General features: G+C 46.6%; 1 protein-coding gene across 1 annotated transcript in view; it reads left to right on the top strand.

Annotated features, from left to right (window-relative positions):
- The window catches only part of C17H2orf92 (chromosome 17 C2orf92 homolog), a 38,356-nt gene extending 21,153 nt beyond the window's left edge, over positions 1 to 17,203 (top strand). The window contains exons 6-10 of the mRNA XM_030921434.1: positions 2,441 to 2,539; positions 3,986 to 4,057; positions 13,516 to 13,626; positions 15,299 to 15,449; positions 16,805 to 17,203. Of these exons, the coding sequence (XP_030777294.1) occupies positions 2,441 to 2,539; positions 3,986 to 4,057; positions 13,516 to 13,626; positions 15,299 to 15,449; positions 16,805 to 16,937 (566 nt within the window). The 3' untranslated portion in view covers positions 16,938 to 17,203. The remainder of the gene's footprint in view (positions 1 to 2,440; positions 2,540 to 3,985; positions 4,058 to 13,515; positions 13,627 to 15,298; positions 15,450 to 16,804) is intronic.
- Positions 17,204 to 18,603: the final 1,400 nt, after the last annotated feature.

The following is an 18,603-nucleotide window of genomic DNA, read 5'->3' as shown; positions in this document are numbered from 1 at the left end:
GCTCACGGCTGTAATCCCAGCACTTTGGGAGGCCGAGATGGGCGGATCACGAGGTCAGGAGATCGAGACCATCCTAGCTAACACGGTGAAACCCCGTCTCTACTAAAAACACAAAAATTAGCCGGGCACAGTGGCGGGCGCCTGTAGTGCCAGCTACTCGGGAGGCTGAGGCAGGAGAATGGCATGAACCCGGGAGGTGGAGCTTGCACTGAGTGGAGATCGCGCCATTGCACCCCAGGCTGGGCGACTGAGCGATACTCCGTCTCAAAAAAAAAAAAAAAAAGTTCTGGAGGCCAAGTGCCTCAATCTCAGCACTTTGGGAGGCCAAGGCAAGTGGATTGCTTGAGGTTAGAAGTTCAAGACCAGCCTGGCCAACATGGTGAAAACCCGTCTCTACTAAGAATTAAAAAAAAATTAGCTGGGTGTGGTGGCATGAGCCTGTAGTTCCAGCTAGTTGGGAGACTGAGGTGGGAGGACATTTGAGCCTAGCAGGCAGAGGTTGCAGTGAGCTGAGATTGCACTACTGCACTCCAGCCTGGAGTTCTGGAAATAAATAGTGGTGATGTTTACACAAAACTGTGAATGTTTTGAATGCCCTTAAATTGTACACTTAAATAGAGTGAAAATGGGCCAGGCATTGTGGCTCATGCCTGTAATTTAAACACTTTGCAAGGCTGAGGTGGGAGGATCACTCGAGGCCAGGAGTTCCAGACCAGCCTAGGCAACATAATGAGACCCTGTTCCTACAAAAACTTAAAAAATTAGCCGAGTGTGGTGACGCATGCCTATAGTCTCAGCTACTCGGGAGGCTGAGGCGGGAGGATCGCTTGAGGCCAAGAGTTCAAGGCTTCAGTGAGCCAAGATTATACCACAGCAGTTCAGCTTGGGTGACACAGCGAGACTTTGTCTCTAAATAAATAGTAGAAATGGAAATTTTATGTTAAGTGTATTTTACCACCACCACCACCACCACAACAAAGCTAAAGCCAAGGCCCAGGGAAGTCCTCTTTAGCAAAGAGCTGAGACGGAGAAAAGGGTTCTGAACCATAGCTGTCTGCTGAAGGAAGCTGTGCAAATGCCAGTGAAGTCTCTCCTGAGGGAGCCTGGGCTGTGCGTCGGGAGCGAAGGTTGAGGGTCGCCTTAGGTGTGAGAAGGAGCAACCGGGAGAGTGGCACTGATGCTTCCCTCTGGGTTAGGAGGCATTCGGAACACAGAGCGATGCCTGTTCATTCCTGCTTGCAAGGGAGCAGATCTCTCGACACCCGAGGGGTCTCCGTTCCGGCAGCTGTCCGTGTCAGGGGCGCTGGGCTTGCTCCTCCCCATGGGAGCTGTCACAGAGGCCTCGGGCAGTCTGCATAGACCACTGCCTGGCAGGCGAGCAGGAGGGGATGAATGAGCAGATGCGGGTAGCACTTGCCTTCCCCCTCGCTGTGCCCTCAGCACCTGCTGTCTAGGAGGCAGAAGCCTTGTTCTCGGCCTCGCAGGTGACCCCGGTGTCTCTGAATGCGGCCCCGTATGTGTAGGAGGCGGGTGATCGCATCTGAAGATGGGAGAAGAGTTGGGGGTTTGGGAAGCTCCTGTCGCCCCTCAAGAGCCCCCTGACCGGCCCAGCTCCCGCCAGGTGGGCCTTGGCATCGGAGGCCACAGCTCAACTCTGCAGTTCGCTCTGGGCAGCATTTCCAGGGACTCGTAGGTCCTCGTGGTCCTCAAGGAGGGGTGGTGGGAGCAGCTAGCTCCTCATTGTCCTGGATACCCTGATGGTTCATTTTCTGGTGTCTCTGTGGTGAGCTCCTGTTACGTCGAGCGAGTAAAAACCACTGAGAACCAGCAGCCCCAGAAATGCACCGAGAATAAATACAGGATGAGTGGGGTTTGTGAGGACTGTTTTCTGTGACTTAGCAAGGACAGCCTAGAGGGGAAGGTAAAAATTCTGCTTCCCAGGGAAGCCAGAAGCCTGAGAACTTAAAAGGGAAGGAGAACTTAATATATTTCAAAAATGTAACCCTCATGAATTAGCAACACTTTTATAAACAAAGAGCTTTCCGAGCTCATAGAATCTGTTCTGATTCATCTGTGCCCCCACAAACTTTACCCTATTTTTAAGAGTCATCTTGCGAACAGCCTCAAAGGTGCATCAGAGTGACAACAGAAACAAGAAGAATTATTAGGGCACTAAGTATCGGGAGATCTGGGGCCATATATCTATAGTGGGCAGTGTTGGCTAGCCAGGATGTCTCAGACAATCACAATTTTCCGGAAATGATTTTGGTAATTGGAGTTTTCCTTCCCAAGTCAAGGCATTTTAGGGAATAACGTCCTATATCCGTGGAGTTTGCGTCGTGTAGTCACTATATTCATAGACTGCTTTAGGTACTTACAGAGCAAAAGATACCAATCCTGCATGGCTGCCATTAACGTGCCTTTGTTTGCTTCACTGGAGATGAAATTCTACTGCAGGTGTTTCCCAAGATTCCGTATGACCCGTCGTTTAGCGAAACAACAGCATTCAGATCCATTACAAAGACAGACATGAGAAAAGGCAAGTGTATGCCATGAACACAGTAAGTGCACGCATTTCTGTAGGCCTATGTGTTGTCTTCAACGTGCTATTATCACCCTAGCAGTCTCTAAACCAACTGCTGGTGGGGCAAAGCCAAATAGAGATAGGAAGGAAACAATTGTCTGAAATCCTCTCTATCACTTTCCCCCCGCTGTGGAGTCTGTGCTCCGAAGCGTGAATATCCCTGTATTTTGGGGTCATCCTTGATGTGCAGTGTTAGGCAGGTTCTGCCACCCTGCAGGCATTCAGAGGACAGAAACCTGATCTGCAAGCGGGGTTCCCCGTTCCCGACAACAGGAGCCCCTAGCAGCATCATAACTTTCAATCCAACACATGAATCCTAAGTGCACAATGTGGTTTGAGAGGGTTAGTGCAGTCATTAATACCGCATTCAGTGGATGATAAAACAAGACCAAAAAAGGACTTACCTTAGGCACACCCAGAGAAATGACACATGTGAAGAACACACTCTTTCCCAAAAAGCAGCTTCATATTAGGGGAAACATTTAGCACGTTGGGAATTAAGATAGGTATCTGCTCACAATAATAAGGATAGAATAGTGTACTGGAAATCTGCCAGCTGTGGGTGCAAGTGCCCCAGGCAGGGAGGGGGAATGGGCACTGTGTTGGTGTTCTGCAGACAGATGTTTGCACCCCAATTCCTGAGGGTAGTCTCCCTGAGGGTAGTCCAGGACAACTGCCTGGGCACCTCTGCAGTCGGCAGTGAGGCGGCCCCGCTCTCTACATCAAGGCATTCACTTTCACACATTTGCTCATCATACAACTTGAGTTCTATATTAGCATTTCAACTTAGAAATGGAAAACAAGGCCAGGCGTGGTGGCTCACGCCTGTAATCCCAGCATTTTGGGAGGCCGAGGTGTGCGGATCACTTGAGGTCAGGAGTTCGAGACCAGCCTGACCAACATGGCGAAACCCTGTCTCCACTAAAAATACAAAAAATTAACTGGGCATGGTGGCGCATGCCTGTAGACCCAGCTACTTGGGAGGCTGAGACATGAGAATCACTTGGACCCAGGAGGCGGAGTCGTGCCACTGCACTCCAGCCTGGGTGACAGCGAGACTCTGTCTCAAAAGACAAAAAAAAAAAAAAAAAAAAAAAAAACCGTACTGGCTAATATGGTGAAACCCCGTCTCTACTAAAAAATACAAAAAACTAGCCAGGTGCAGTGGCGGGCACCTGTAGTCCCAGCTACTTGGGAGGCTGAGGCAGGAGAATGGCGTAAACCCGGGAAGCGGAGCTTGCAGTGAGCTGAGATCCGGCCACTGCACTCCAGCCTGGGCGACAGAGCCAGACTCCGCCTCAAAAAAAATGGGGGAATACAAAATATGGGCCCACAGTGCTTGCAAATATGTACTGATGAAGACCCTTTTTCTTCTTTTTTTTTTCATGTGTCTTATCAAAGCAACCAGTGTTGCTTGGAATTCTCCTGAACCAGAATATTTCCTTGGCAGTGTGGACAGAATTCCCAATAAAGGTAATTGCAAATGCGTAAAATTGGAATTGAGGGTTGATAAGTCATCGTTGTTCTTCCCCAACCTTTTTTTTTCGATGGAGTCTGGCTCTGTCACCCAGGCTGAAGTGCGGTGGCACAATCTCAGCTCACTGCAAGCTCTGCCTCCCAGGTTCATGCCATTCTCCTGCCTCAGCCTTCCAAGTAGCTGTGACTATGGGCGCCCGCCACCACGCCTGGCTAGTTTTTTGTATTTTTTAGTAGAGACAGGTTTTCACCGTGTTAGCCAGGATGGTGTGGATCTCCTGACCTCGTGACCTGCCCGCCTTGGCCTGCCAAGGTGCTGGGATTACAGGCGTGAGCCACTGGGCCGGCCCCACTTTTTCCTCTTACCTGACCTGAGTTCAGAGCTGAGGGTCCGGCAGATGGTGCTCAGACTCTCTTGTAGAGAAACACCTGTACTTGGCTGCACAACATGGGTGCTTCACCCTGAATTAGGAAGAGTTCCCCAATCACTGGTAAGGTTTTGGATACCCATGGTTTCCCCAAATCCCCCCCATGCGAGTCTACTTCTGTGATATGTACAGCATGGAGGAGCAGATCAGAATGTTTATTCTCTGCAGGCAGACAGATGCTAGCCAGGAGGGAGAGAGAGCAGGCCACAGACAGCTGGTGCCTCCTCCCAAACTGACCTGGGCAGGTCCTTTCCCCCCTGGGGTGATGGGGCTGGGCAGGGGCTGAGCACATTCCTGAGGTGCTGCCCCAGAGGAATCCTCCCCTCCTCCTCAGGAGTGTGGGAAAGCGCTGCCTCCAGCCAGGAGCAGAGGCTCATCTGAGCGATCTGATCATGCTGGAGGGAGACCGGCTCCGAAGACAGGATGAGCAGCTAGAATCCATGAAGCATTTCTCCCCTAGAAAGACTTAAAAGATTTAAAAGAAAAAAAAAAACAGGCCAAATAGGTCACTGTCCGAGCTGGGAAATACGTGGTCTTTCCTGGGTGCAGGATTATGAACCTGGCCAGGGGTTCCCGGGCCACACCGTGCATCAGCCAGAGGTAGGGGCTAGGGAATGGGAAGAGCTGATTAAAAAATCCTTATTCCTGGCCGGGCGATGTGGCTCCCCTGAAGTTAGGAGTTCGAGACCAGCTACTCGGGAGGCTGAGGCAGGAGAATCGCTTGAAGCCGGGAGGCCGAGGTTGCGGGGAGCTGAGATCGCAGCACTGCACTCCAGCCTGGGCAACAAAAGCGAAACTCCGTGCTGGGATTACAGGCGTGAGCCACCGCGCCTGAAAAGAGTATGTTTTCATGTCTTGTCGGACTAGTTCCCCTTTTGCAGTTTTTGTTTTTTCATTGTCTTCCTGGCTATTTTTGCATGTTTGTTTTTCCATGTGAACTTTAGCATCAACTTGTCTAACTTCATCCAAAGGCTTTTGGTATTCTGATTGGCATTGCATCAAATTTATACTACACTATTCACTTTGGGAAAACAGATGTTAGGTCATCCTATGCTAGAAATGAGAATGCCTTTCCAGTTCTTCAAGTTTATTTTCAGTGTGTGTTAAAGTTTTCCTTACGTAGATTTTTACATGTATCTTCTTAAGTTTATTCCTAAGTCACTTAATTTTCTATGTTGCTATTGTAAGAGAGGGGTTTCTCTATTATTATACCTTCTACCTACTTAATGTTTGGGAATAAGAAGGCTTGCTTTTTGTATATGAATTTTATGTCCTATTGCCTTATTCAATTCAACATATACTGTTACATAGTTTTACTTTTTTTTTTTTTTTGAGATGGAGTCTCACTCTGTTGCCCAGGCTGGAGTGCAGTGGCATGATCTCAGCTGACTGCAACCTCCGCCTCCTGGGTTCAAGCGATCCTCCTGCCTCAGCCTCCCGAGTAGCTGGGACTACAAGCACGTGCCACCATGCCCAGCTAATTTTTGAATTTTTATTAGAGACAGGGTTTCATCATGTTGGCCAGGCTGGCCACCAACTCCTGACCTCAGGTGATCTGCCCTCCTTGGCCTCCCAAAGTGCTAGGATTACAGGTATGAGCCACCATGCCCAGCCAGTTTTACATCTTTACCTATTGTTATGCCTCTACCTGATTTATTTAACATATTTAATTGCATTGCTTATACCTCTAGGTTAATCTTGAGTGGTTGCTGGAGATACAGTGGGCATCCTGCTTTGTTCTTGCTGTTAGAGAAAATGCCTCTTGAGTTTCCTTATTAAGAGTCTGGTTATAGGACTAATATGAATAAGAGATTATCTGTATATCTATCCTTCCATCTACACACATACATGTAAATATATATGCACACATATATTTATACTGATAATGATAATGTGTCTGTCCAAAAAATACTTTTGGGTATTTTTTTCTGTTTCTATGAGTTGAGTTACTTTAGATATCTCATGTAAGTTGAATCATACAGTATTTGTCTTTTTGTGATTGGTTTAGTTCACATAGTATAATGTCCTCAAGGTTAATCCATGTTGTAACATATGACAGAATTTCCTTTCTTTTTAAGGCTGAATAATATTCAACTGTATGTATATACCATATTTTCTTTATCCATTTATCTGTTGTTGGACACTTGGGTTGCTCTCATGTCTTGGTTATTGTAAATAATGCTGCAATGAATATGGGTATGCAAATATCTCCAAGATCCTGTTTTCAATTCTTTAGGATATGTATGTATCCAGAAGTGGGATTGTGGGGTCATATGGTAAATCTATCTTTAATTTTTTGAGGAACCTCCATATTGTTTCCATAGCAGCTGCACTGTTTTACATTCCCACCAGTATTTGCAAGAGTTCCCATTTCTTCACATCCTTACTAACATTTGTTATCACATATTTGCTTGAGTATTTGAAAAATCAGGAATAGGTGGGTGTTGAATTTTTGGAACTAATCATATGATTCTTTTCCTTAAGTCTATTAAGATTATATATATGATAATGAATTTCCTAATGTCAAACCAACCTTGCATTCCTAGAATAAATTCTACTTGGTCATGGTGAGGCTTGGAGAGTCCAGTCACTGCTCAGGAATCTTGGGCTTGGGCCCAGCATTTTCCTCTGCTTCAGCACATCTGTGTTGTCACTCAGACTGGCAGGGGACTGGGAGGGAGCCTTGGGGTTCCTTTAGCCACCAAGAAAGCAGCAGGTCCTTGTATAGATATGTAGACTGAGCCATGATTTATAACTTTTAATTATTATTATTATTATTATTATTATTATTATTATTATTATTTGAGATGGAGTCTTGCTCTGTCGCCCGGGCTGGAGTGCAGTGGTCGGATCTCAGCTCACTGCAAGCTCCGCCTCCCGGGTTCACACCATTCTCCTGCCTCAGCCTCCTGAGTAGCTGGGACTGCAGGCGCCCACCACCTCGCCCGGCTAGTTTTTTGTATTTTTTTAGTAGAGATGGGGTTTCACCGTGTTAGCCAGGATGGTCTTGATCTCCTGACCTCGTGATCTGCCCATCTTGGTCTCCCAAAGTGCTAGGATTACAGGCTTGAGCCACCGCGCCCAGCCAACTTTTAATTATTGATGCATATGGTAGGTGTTTCTCCATTTGTATTCTTTTTCAATTTTTAAAAATTATTATAGAATACATATAATATGAAATTTTACCATCTTAACCTTTTTTTTTTTTTTTTTTTGAGACGGAGTCTGGCTGTGTCGCCCAGGCTGGAGTGCAGTGGCACGATCTCGGCTCACTGCAAGCTCTGCCTCCCAGGTTCATGCCATTCTCCCGCCTCAGCCTCCGAGTAGCTGGGACTACAGGCGCCCACCACCACGCCCGGCTAATTTTTTTTATTTTTAGTAGAGATGGGGTTTCACCATGTTAGCCAAGATGGTCTTGATCTCCTGACCTTGTGATCTGCCCGCCTCGGCCTCCCAAAGTGCTGGGATTACAGGCTTGAGCCACTGCGCCCGGCCCATCTTAACCATTTTTAAGGGCACGGTTCAGTGGTATTAAATACATTCATAATTTTGTACAACCATCACCAGCATTCATCTCCAGAACTCTTTTCATCTTATAAAACCAAAACTCTGTACGCATTAAATAATAACCATCCATTCCCCCATCTCTGCATCCCCTGGCAACCACCGTTCTACTTTCTGTTGATTTTGACTACTCTGACTATCTCACATAAGTGCAGTCATACAGTATGTGCCTTTTTGTTACTGACATTTCATTTTGCGTAATGTCCTCAAGGTTCATCCATGTTGTGGCATATTTCAGAATGTTATTTCTTTTTGAAGCTGAGTAATATTCCATTGTATGACTCTACCATGTTTTGTTTACTCACTTATCGCTTGATGGACATTTGGGTTGCTTCCACATTTTAGCCTTGTGAATAATCCTGTTATGAACATGGATGTACAAATAATTCTTTGAGACCTTGCTTTCAGTTATTTTGGGTACATACTCAGAAGTGAAATTGCTGGATGATATGGTGAGTTTGGTTTTAATTTTCTGAGGAACTGCCATACTGTTTCCCATCATGGCAGTACCATTTTATATTCCTACCAACAGCACACAAGGGTTTCAGTTTCTCTACATCCTTGCCAACACGTGTTATTTTCTTTTTGTTTGTTTTTTTGAGACAAAAGTCTCACTCTGTAGCCCGGGCTAGAATGCAGTGGCACAATTGATCTCAGTTCACTGCAGCCTCCCAGTTTCAAGCGATTCTCCTGTTTCAGCCTCCCAAGCCTCCCAAGTAGCTGGAACTACAGGTGCGTGCCACTGCACCCGGCTAATTTTTTATATTTTTTAGTAGAGATGGGATTCCACCATGTTGGCCAGGCTGGTCTTGAACTCCCAACCTCAGGTATTCCACCTGCCTTGGCTTCCCAAAGTGCTAGGATTACAGGCGTGAGTGGCCACACCAGCCTGTTTTCTGTTTTTTTTTGTAGTAGCCATCCTAATGGATATGAGGCAGTATTTCATTGTAGTTTTGATTTGCAATTCCCTAATGATTAGTGATGTTGAGCATCTTTTGAAGTTCTATTTGCCATTTGTATATCTTCTTTGGAAAAATGTCTATTCAAGTTCTTTGCCTATTTTTGAATCAGTTGTTTGTATTTTTGTGTTTTGTTGGGTGTCAGGAGTTCTCTCTGTAGTCTGGGTATCATTCCCTTACCACATAAACAATTTGCAAATGTTTTCTCCCATTCTGGGTGCGGTACCTTTTTATTCTGTTGACACTGTCTTTTGATGCACAAAATTTTAAAATTTGCATAAAGTCCAATTTGTCTATTTTTTCTTTGGTGGCCTGTGCCTTTGGTATCAAACCCAAGAAATAATTTCCAAATCCAATGTCATGAAGTTTCTGCCCTATGTTTTCCTCTAAAAGTTTTTATAGTTTTAGGCATTACTTTTAGGTCTTTGGTCCACTGTGAGTTAATTTTTGTTTATGGTGTTGGATAAGGATCTAACTTTATTATTTTACATGTGGATATCCTGTTTTCCTAGTACCATTTGTTAACCTATTAAAATTATGGTGCTGGTTTTGCAAATGTTAGGTGTGGTCTGCCCAGGTATGTATATTACAGTGCCAAGATACTTCTGCCCCTGAATAATGTACCTTCACCCTTGAATAAGAAAATGCCCCTGAATAATTTACTTTCACCCCTGAATAATCATTGTTCAAGTAAAATTAAATGATATGCTTGGGGAATAGAAAGCCTACTATCTAGCTTGATCTTTTGATTTCTATAACTGTTTCTTCAGTCAATTGCTTTCACATAATTTTACTTTCAAATCTTTATTTTTCCTTCAGGAGGAAACAGGACAACATTTCTTTTCTTTTCTTTTCTTTTTTTTTTGAGATGGAGTCTCACTGTGTTATCCAGGCTGGAGTGCAGTGGCACAATCTCGGCTCATTGCAACCTCTGCCTCCCAAGTTCAAGTGATTCTCCTGTCTCAGCCTCCCGAGTAACTGGGACTACAGGCGCGCACCACCATGCCCGGCAGTCTTGGCTAGCAAGACAGGTTTAGCAGGGTGGTTCTGGCTCAGAATCCCTCATGAGATTACAGTCAAGATTCTTCCAGATTCATTCTTTCACTCAAGACCTAACTGCTGATCTCTCCTACCCAGCGGGAGGTACTGTGCCGGAAGCCAGAGAACTCAGTGAGGCATTCTTGTCCTCCAAGAGCTCATCAGAGCTCTTAGGAGAGTCAATCGAATCAATAAATAGCTATTAGATATAAACATGCTAACACTGAAGGTCTTTAAAAAGTGCTTACGTTGTATTTGCACAGAGTTCTGGGAGAACAAGAGGCTGATCTCCTTAATAGGGTTTTTCCAAGTAGGAAGAGTGAGGGAAGAAGAGGGCTGAGAAAAACCCGTAGGCAGTGACAAAGCTCATGTCTGCCAGCTGAGAGGGCTGATCAGATCCATCTTCAGAGGGTGGGAGCTGCTCTCAGGCTACTCCGCAGGGACAGTAAATTCCAGACCACACTGTCTGCACCTCCTCCTTGGCAGCAGTGACCATTCAAAAAAAAGAAAGAAAAGAAAAGAAAAAGGAAAAAAGGCTGGGTGCGGTGGCTCACGCCTGTAATCCCAGCACTTTCAGAGGCCGAGGCAGGTGGATCAACGGAGGTCAGGAGTTCGAGATCAGCCTGACCAACATGGTGAAACCTCATCTCTACTAAAAATACAAATATTAGCTGGGCGTGGTGGTGTATCCCTGTAATTGCAGCTACTCGGGTGGCTGAGTTAGGAAAATCGCTTGAACCTGGGAGGCGGAGGTTGCGGTGAGCCAAGATGGTGCCACTGCACTCTAGCCTGGGGGACAGAGTGAGACTCCGTCTCAGAAAAAAAAAAAAAAAAAAAAAATCAATGGTCAAAAATATCTTGATAGGAGGAGGAGTGGGGAAATGACTATTCTGAGAAGTGAAGTGTCTTGTAAAAGGTGTGCCCAGGTCTGTGGACAGCAGCTGTAGCTATTGATGATCGTATGTCCACTGAATAGAATGTAGCATCAGTCCTAGCAATAACGTTCTGTTAACCTGTAACCAAAGGCTCACGTCAATGTTAGTGTCTCCAAAACACACAGAATTATGAAGATGTAAGACTTCAACTTTTCCTTGAGCACAAAGTCAAAGTTTCTTGGTTCTGCACTCCTTTAAGAAGGTTTTCACCAAGCCCAGCACATGCTTGATTGGCAGCTTGGGTTGAGCCTACAGCATGGAAGGACGGGAGAATTGCTCTTGTAATGGGTGGCTGCTCCTGTCATAGTTAATAGTTGTAAAGTTGAAAAGAAGTCTGGAAATGAAACTGTGTTGGTTAAAAATTTGATAATTGTGCTTGTTTTTTCCCACAAAAAAATAATCCAACAATTGATCAAACATCAAACGTAAAAGACGCCTTCAGACTCTTCACAGAACCTTAGGTAAATGAAAACTTCATCCATACTGATGATAAGAATAGGCAGTGGCTCTTAATTCTGTCGTCTTTTGCCTCCGGTAGAGAAAGAGTGAAAATGTGTTCCCGTGTCAGGTGTACCATTGCTACAGCTCTGTGGAAGAGCAAGCTGAGCGCGCTCCCTAGTGGATAACTCTATGCTCGCCAGGGCTTTCTGTCTGCGGCTGTTAATCTCCGGATTCCGATTTGACATGTTGCATTTCAAAAGTCAAGTTAATTATCAGTCTTATTAAAGTGGGAGTTTTCTCTCTTTTCTAAGCCAAGTTGAAGAAGGAACACATTTCTCTCTTTTTTTCAGGAATAATTAGAACTTCATGAGACTGTTGTCAGACACCCACATGATAGTCTTAATCATATTGTGATAATTTTCTGTTATTTTATTTTATTACTTTGTTTAATTTTATTATTCTTTTGAGACAGGGTCCCGCTCTGTTATCTGGGCTGGAGTGTAGTGGTGTGATTATAGCTCTCTGCAGCCTTGATCTCCCGAGTTCAAGCCATCTGCCTACCTCAGCCTTTCTAGTAGCTGGGACTACAGGTGTGTGCCACCATGCCCGGCTAATTTTTTTATTTTTTTAGTTTTTAGTGGACATGAGGTCTTGCTGTGTTCCCCAAGCTGGCCGCAAACTCTTATTGCAACAATTCTCTATCTGTCTGTGAACGAGGCCAAGGAAGATGTACCAAACTCATCCAAAGCTGCCCTGCCCCCCTTCCAGCCCTTGGAGGTCTCCCATCTGGGGCTGGGGACTCCAGCCTGCTTTGAAGTCTTCTAGAGTGTGAGATTCGTTACTTCTCATCCTTTCGCATTCCGTCTTTGATAGCTCACTTTCTAACCGCTAAACAGTCCAAACAGATTTCCCTGGAGCGCCTACCCCTTGGTTCTAGTTTGTTCCCCAGAGCTTCTCAAAACATCTCTCAGCCTCTTCCCAGGCCATCCTGCATCTGGCAAAGACAGGCAGGCCATGCTGGCCTCCCAATTTTCTCCAAGCTAAACTCAAACCCTTTGACAGGTCCCATATGCCAACGAGTCAGGCACCAAAGGGCAAAGCTAGGATGCAAATATTTCTCATGTTCTTTTTTTTTTTTTCTTTTTCTTTCTTTTTTTTTTGAGACGGAGTCTTGCTCCGTCCTCCAGGCTCGAATGCAGTGGCACGATCTCTGCTCACAGCAAGCTCTGCCTCCCAGGTTCATGCCATTCTCTTGCCTCAGCCTCCCGAGTAGCTGGGACTACAGGCGCCCGCCACCACGCCCGGCTAATTTTTTTGTATTTTTAGTAGAGACAGGGTTTCACCATGTTAGCCAGGATGGTCTCGATCTCCTGACCTCGTGATCCGCCCGCCTCAGCCTCCCAAAGTACTGGGATTACAGGCTTGAGCCATCGCGCCCCGCCATATTTCTCATTTTCGACTGTCTTCTTTCTATTAACTATTCTGCAATCCGTCTACCAATACCTGAATATTTCAGTGTGGTTAATTTTCCTATCTTTTCCTTGCAACTCAAGAAAATTTTTATAGTACTTTGTGGTTTCAAAATTATTTTCATGAACATTATACGATCTGTGAGGTAGGTCTTATTATCTCTATTTTATGCAAGTGGAGAAGTAGGTTGGGGCTTAGATAGGTTCTCACTTGGGTCCTCTAAGCGTGGTCCTCTACCCACAGAAGCAGCATCTTTCAGGATCTGTGAGACATGCACATTCCCAGGCCTACCCCAGACCTACGGAATCAGAAACTCTGGGGTGGGGCCTGGGAATTTGTGTTTTCATAAGACCTCCCATTGTGATTCAGATGCACACTTAAGTGTAAGAAATGCTGCCTCAGCTGTGGGTGGGTTGCCCAGGAGTTTGTTAGATTTTTAAAAAAGTAAACAGAAACAAAAAACACCAAAACACTGAAGTTCTGTAGGCTTTATTTAGACTTTTCCTCCAAATCCTCCCTAACTCCTCACTTTGAGTCTAGAATAAGCTACTTTTATCATAAATGCTGGACTAATCACAGGCCATGGTTGTTTGTAGATGAACACATTTTATCTTTTGTAGATCACCTTTCAGAGGAGAAGAGGTTTAAAGAATCCTCTCTGTTCGACAAGGATTTAAGAGAGCAGTTAACTACTGTAGATAAAGAAACACTTCAAGGAGCAGCTAAACCAGGTGGGAATCTATATGGTATAAACCAAGTATGATGCTTAAATACAGACAACTTCTGAATGTGTCTTTTGCCTTTCATGGTATTTTAACTGACACCTTTAGTTCACCCGCAAAAGTGAAAGAAATCTGCAGTGAATTCAATCTGCAGTTAAAATTTATGAATTAAACCAACTCCAGAGGCTGGGCATGGTGGCTCACGCCTGTAATCCCAGCACTTTGGGAGGTCAAGGTAGGCGGATCACCTGAGGCCAGGAGTTCGAGACTACCCTGGCCAACATGGTAAAACCCCGTCTCTACTAAAAATACAAAAGAAAAAATTAGCTGGGCATGGTGGCAGGTGCCTGTAATCCCAGCTACTCGGGAGGCTGAGGCAGTTCAAGAACCACTTGAACCCGGGAGGTGGAGGCTGCAGTGAGCTGAGATCGCACCATTGCACTCCAGCCTGGGCAGTAAGAGCGAGACTCCATCTAAAAAACAACAAACAAACAAAACCCAACTCCAGGAATTTCACCACTCTTCCAAAAAGATGCAACTTTTATATTGTTTCTGCACAGCCAGGGCTTCACCCTTGCTCATCCCTGAGCCCAGACCTGTTTAGAGTGGGCAGAAACTCACCCATGCTGGTACCAAGCGCAGTACCCCCCTCCACACTGCCACTCCCTGTCAAAATTATACCTGGTTGTCACTTCTTAATGCTTAGAAATTAAATGCCGAATTATTGCAGCAGAGCCTTAGAGCTGCTGGACACGCTGCCTCTTGGCATAGCATAGCTGAAGGTGGGAGGCTGGACATAACCTGTTTTCTCCCCATCACCAAGAAGACCCTTGCTCAGCACTCCCCTGTCTACATCACCAGCTGCCCTGCACAGCTCTCCACACGAAACCAGCTGATACCTGGGATCCTACCTCCATGCCCGATTTCCCTGATGTCTTTTTCTTTTATGGTCACATTATAAATGGGGTGACAGAAGCTCTAGGAGATGCTGATGTCGGCTGAGATCTCCTTCCTTTGAGATTTAGCTAAGACCAGCCTGTGCTCAGCGGTATTCCCATCCACTCTCACAGTTTCTGTAAGTCCTCAGAGGAGCCCCGGAGTTCAGGATCATCTGTGGCGTTGTGTTTGCCTCGTGCTGGTGCAGACGTGAAATCCCCCAAACCTACACCCACGAGGCTGACTGTGTATGCAGTAGCAGTTCCTGAGGCCAGGGGGCAGAGGAGGGGCAGCAGAGAAGAGGTTATATCACTGCTTGTGAAAAGCTGCAAACGGAGTATTTGCCTCCATTGTTCTTAAAAGCCTTTGCAGTAGGATTTCTCAACCTCCTCTAGTGCCCCCGCCTCCTCTCACCCACCTGAGCTCTCCTCTGTTCTTCTCTTAACCTCTTACAAACTGGTCTGTGGAACTTTATTTCTGGTTGCTTTGTTGCGTGCCAGCCCATACCCTCAGTGTCTCATCTCCACCTCCCAAAAGCATCTCATCTTATCGCCAAATAGCAGATGAATGCATTTCCCCAACAGCCAGTTCCTTCCCAAGAGGACTTCTGGAACCAGTGGCTAAGATGCCAAGGTTTTTATTCTGTTAGGAATGGAATGAACAGGGGTCCCTTGCAGGTTTAGTCCTGGTGGTGGGTGGCCCAGCGGGAATCTCTGTTCACTCTGCACTGTGTCTTCTCATTTAGATGCTCACTTTAGGACTATGCCCTGCAGGCAGCTTCTGCATTTCCTGCAGAGGAACACCATCACTGCCGCCATCTCAGGGGTGGTCATCCTCACGGCCACCGTGCTGTTGCTGCTTGGTTTGGCTTCATACATCAGGAAGAAACAGCCATCGTGAGTAGTGCTGGCATGGCTTTCTTTCCAAGAACCTGCGGGTGTTTGAACTCACGCTGCCCCCAGGGCTTCCTGCTGATCCGGTTTAGGAGGAGGGCAGAAGCTGCAAGCCTGGTTGTGCTTCAGCATCCCCTGGCCTGCTCTGTCAAAGCACACAGGACCTGGGCCGTGGGTTTTAGGCACAGCCTGGGTGATTCTGATGCACAGCTGGGTTTGGGGATCCCTGGGTGGGCCAGGGTTGCCTCTCAAGGCCACTGCAGTTAGGCCAGACCTGTCCCCATATTGAGGGCTCTGGCTGAAAGATTGGTAAATAGAAATATGGATTTACAAAAGAAAGGAAAAAACACAAAGCTAAGGGGGCGAGGAGGGCTGAAGCCACGAAGGAGAGTGAGAGCAAGGCTGATATGCAGCTCATTCACACTGGCACAGCTGCCCTGCTTGTTAGAATACTGAAAGGCTTCCCTGATCTTCCCACTGACCTCCTGATCTTCTCCGTGCTCCTGCAAATGTAGGGTTAGTGCCTGGCACAGCCGTGGCCCTCCAAGGCTCTGCTTCAGTGGTGGTCATTTTGACTGGTCAGTGCCTGTCTACACCAGTTGTTAAATATTTTGGTTAGGCCTCTAGATGAGGGGGCTCAGGCACAGAGGCACTCACCATGAGCAGGCACTAGAAAGCAAATGGTTTGCACGGTGATGTGTACGCATAGCTGCATTTTGAGATTATGTGCTCCTTGCTGCATCCCCGGGGACACGTATTCCTGACCGCAGAAGGAAGAGCAGCTCCCCACAGTCCCTCAGGTCCTGCCCGACACCGGGCTGAACGCTCAGCTTGCCCCTAGAGCAATGGGGTGGAGGCGTGTGATGAGGGGAAGTGTCCGTCCCCACCGCTACCCACCCTCTGACTCCAGAGGTAGCAGTGCTTGAATTTTCCCATAAGAGTGGCATTGCTTTCCCTCCATGCCAAGGTTCCTGGGACTGGTGACCTATTCAGGCCACCTCCCCCACCCCCACCTCCAGCATCCTCTTCCTACCAAGGCTCATCCATTGGACCTGCCATTTTCCCTCCATGCCCCTTGAGATGCCAGCAGAAGTGGTTAGAACTGTGGCCCCATCCCATAGGGACCAGTCAAAGCTGTGGATGGCCTGAGTTAGTTAAGAGAAACTGGGGGAAAGAGAGTCTCCCAGAGGCTCTGTGCTGCCCAGAGGCAAAAAGAATTTCACAGACGACAAACCTTACTGATGGGAAGCAGAATCCTCACCCTGGGAAGCGTCAGCCTCCTCCACTGCCCAGCGAGTAGACGGCAGGAGTTCCTGTGCACTGAGCTGAGCACTGTGGTTTTTATTGTTTTGTTTTAGATCTCCTCCGGCAAACACGACATATAATATTTTTATAATGAATGGAAAGACACGGTGGCAAAATTCTGAAGAAAAAAATTTCACAAAATATACAAAAAAACAGAAACAGTTGAAGAGCAGCTCCTGTGTCTAAGCCAGGTCGTGGGGCAGTCAAACCAGGACTTGAAACCACGATGCAAGGTCATTCTCCATCCACACACCACAGGGAGGCAATTCCATTTCTGCCGGGGGAGGTGTATTCTACAAAAACGTCTGCTTCCCGTCCCAATTTGAATGGACCAAGAAAAACTGCTTTGCCACAGGACACCTGTGGCAACATGGCACCGATGGCCGGCATCGGCGAACCCAACAGACTATGGACTTATCATTTAATAAAGCATTGATTCATTTATTCGGTCATTCATGGAACAGATATTAATAGACCACCTCACATGCTGACAATATCAAAATACAATGAGGAAACTAAGAGTGACCCAGACATGCATTCTGTCCCGAGCAAGATCACAGTCCAGGGTGTGAACACAACCACACTAAACAGCTTTTATGGTAGGTGGGGGTACAGAAAGTTTTGTATCTACAAAGAAACTGCTAAGAATTGTGGAAGCTCCCCACGAGGTGATTTCCTGCTTGCATGACCGGGAAGAAGAAATGGGGTAATTGAGAGTGTCATGAAGTGGGGTTATTTATTTATTTATTGAGTTGGAGTCTTGCTGTGTCACCCATGCTGGAGTGCAGTGGTGCGATCTGCAACCTCTGCCTCTGGGTTCCAGTGGTTCTCCTGCCTCAGCCTCCTGAGTAGTTGGGGTGACAGCTACGTGTCACCATGCCTAGATAATTTTTTATTTATTTATTTTTTTTTGAGACGGAGTCTGGCTCTGTCGCCCAGGCTGGAGTGCAGTGGCCGGATCTCAGCTCACTGCAAGCTCCGCCTCCTGGGTTCACGCCATTCTCCTGCCTCAGCCTCCCCAGTAGCTGGGACTACAGCTGCCCGCCACCTCGCCGGCTAGTTTTGTTGTATTTTTTTTAGTAGAGACGGGGTTTCACCCTGTTAGCCAGGATGGTCTTGATCTCCTGATCTCGTGATCTGCCCGTCTCGGCCTCCCAAAGTGCTGGGATTACAGGCTTGCGCCACCGCGCCTGGCTGAAGTGGGGTTATTTATAAAGCTGTGATCAGGGTTAAGGGAAACTGATGAAGAGTGGCGAGGCACCTGGAGCGAGCGGGAGGGAGCCGATGCCATTACGGGAGCGGCAGGTACGAAAATCTAGAGAACTCAAGAGCCTCTGACAGGCTGTAACCTTTGGACACATTGGAACCACTCAACAGGGAGAGATCAGGGCGATGAATACCCTGAACGCCTGCTCTTGGAGCCCTTTGATCTCCTACAAGTGAATTCCATTGGCCAGACCTCTGGCCACTTACCAGGGTGACTTTCCTCAATGCGCAGTCACCGTGGTTAAGTGGCCACAGGTCCCCTTGGGGACGACTGAGAGAAAGATGAACAGTGTACATTTTTGACAGTGTAGTAGGGCTCTTCCTCAAGGAGATCCAACCTCCCCATCATTCAATGGGTTTGGGGTATATAACCTAGCTCATGTCTGGGAAATAGTTGAGGGATTGTTACTCTCTATTTTGCTAATTCAAGTTAGACGTCTAATGATACAACATGGAACTCTGCTTGCACAGATCAAGTCAGAATTTAGTAGATTGCTTATCTATTTCTTTTCTAGGGACATCATGATCAACTAGACAATGCCAAAGGTCCCTGTGAGTTTGACTATCCTGGCTAACATTTTGACAC

Source organism: Rhinopithecus roxellana, chromosome 17 (genome assembly GCF_007565055.1).
Source record: "Rhinopithecus roxellana isolate Shanxi Qingling chromosome 17, ASM756505v1, whole genome shotgun sequence".
Taxonomy (NCBI): domain Eukaryota; kingdom Metazoa; phylum Chordata; class Mammalia; order Primates; family Cercopithecidae; genus Rhinopithecus; species Rhinopithecus roxellana.
The sequence above is the reverse complement of the archived record's forward strand: the minus strand, read 5'-3'. Positions and strand labels throughout refer to the sequence as shown.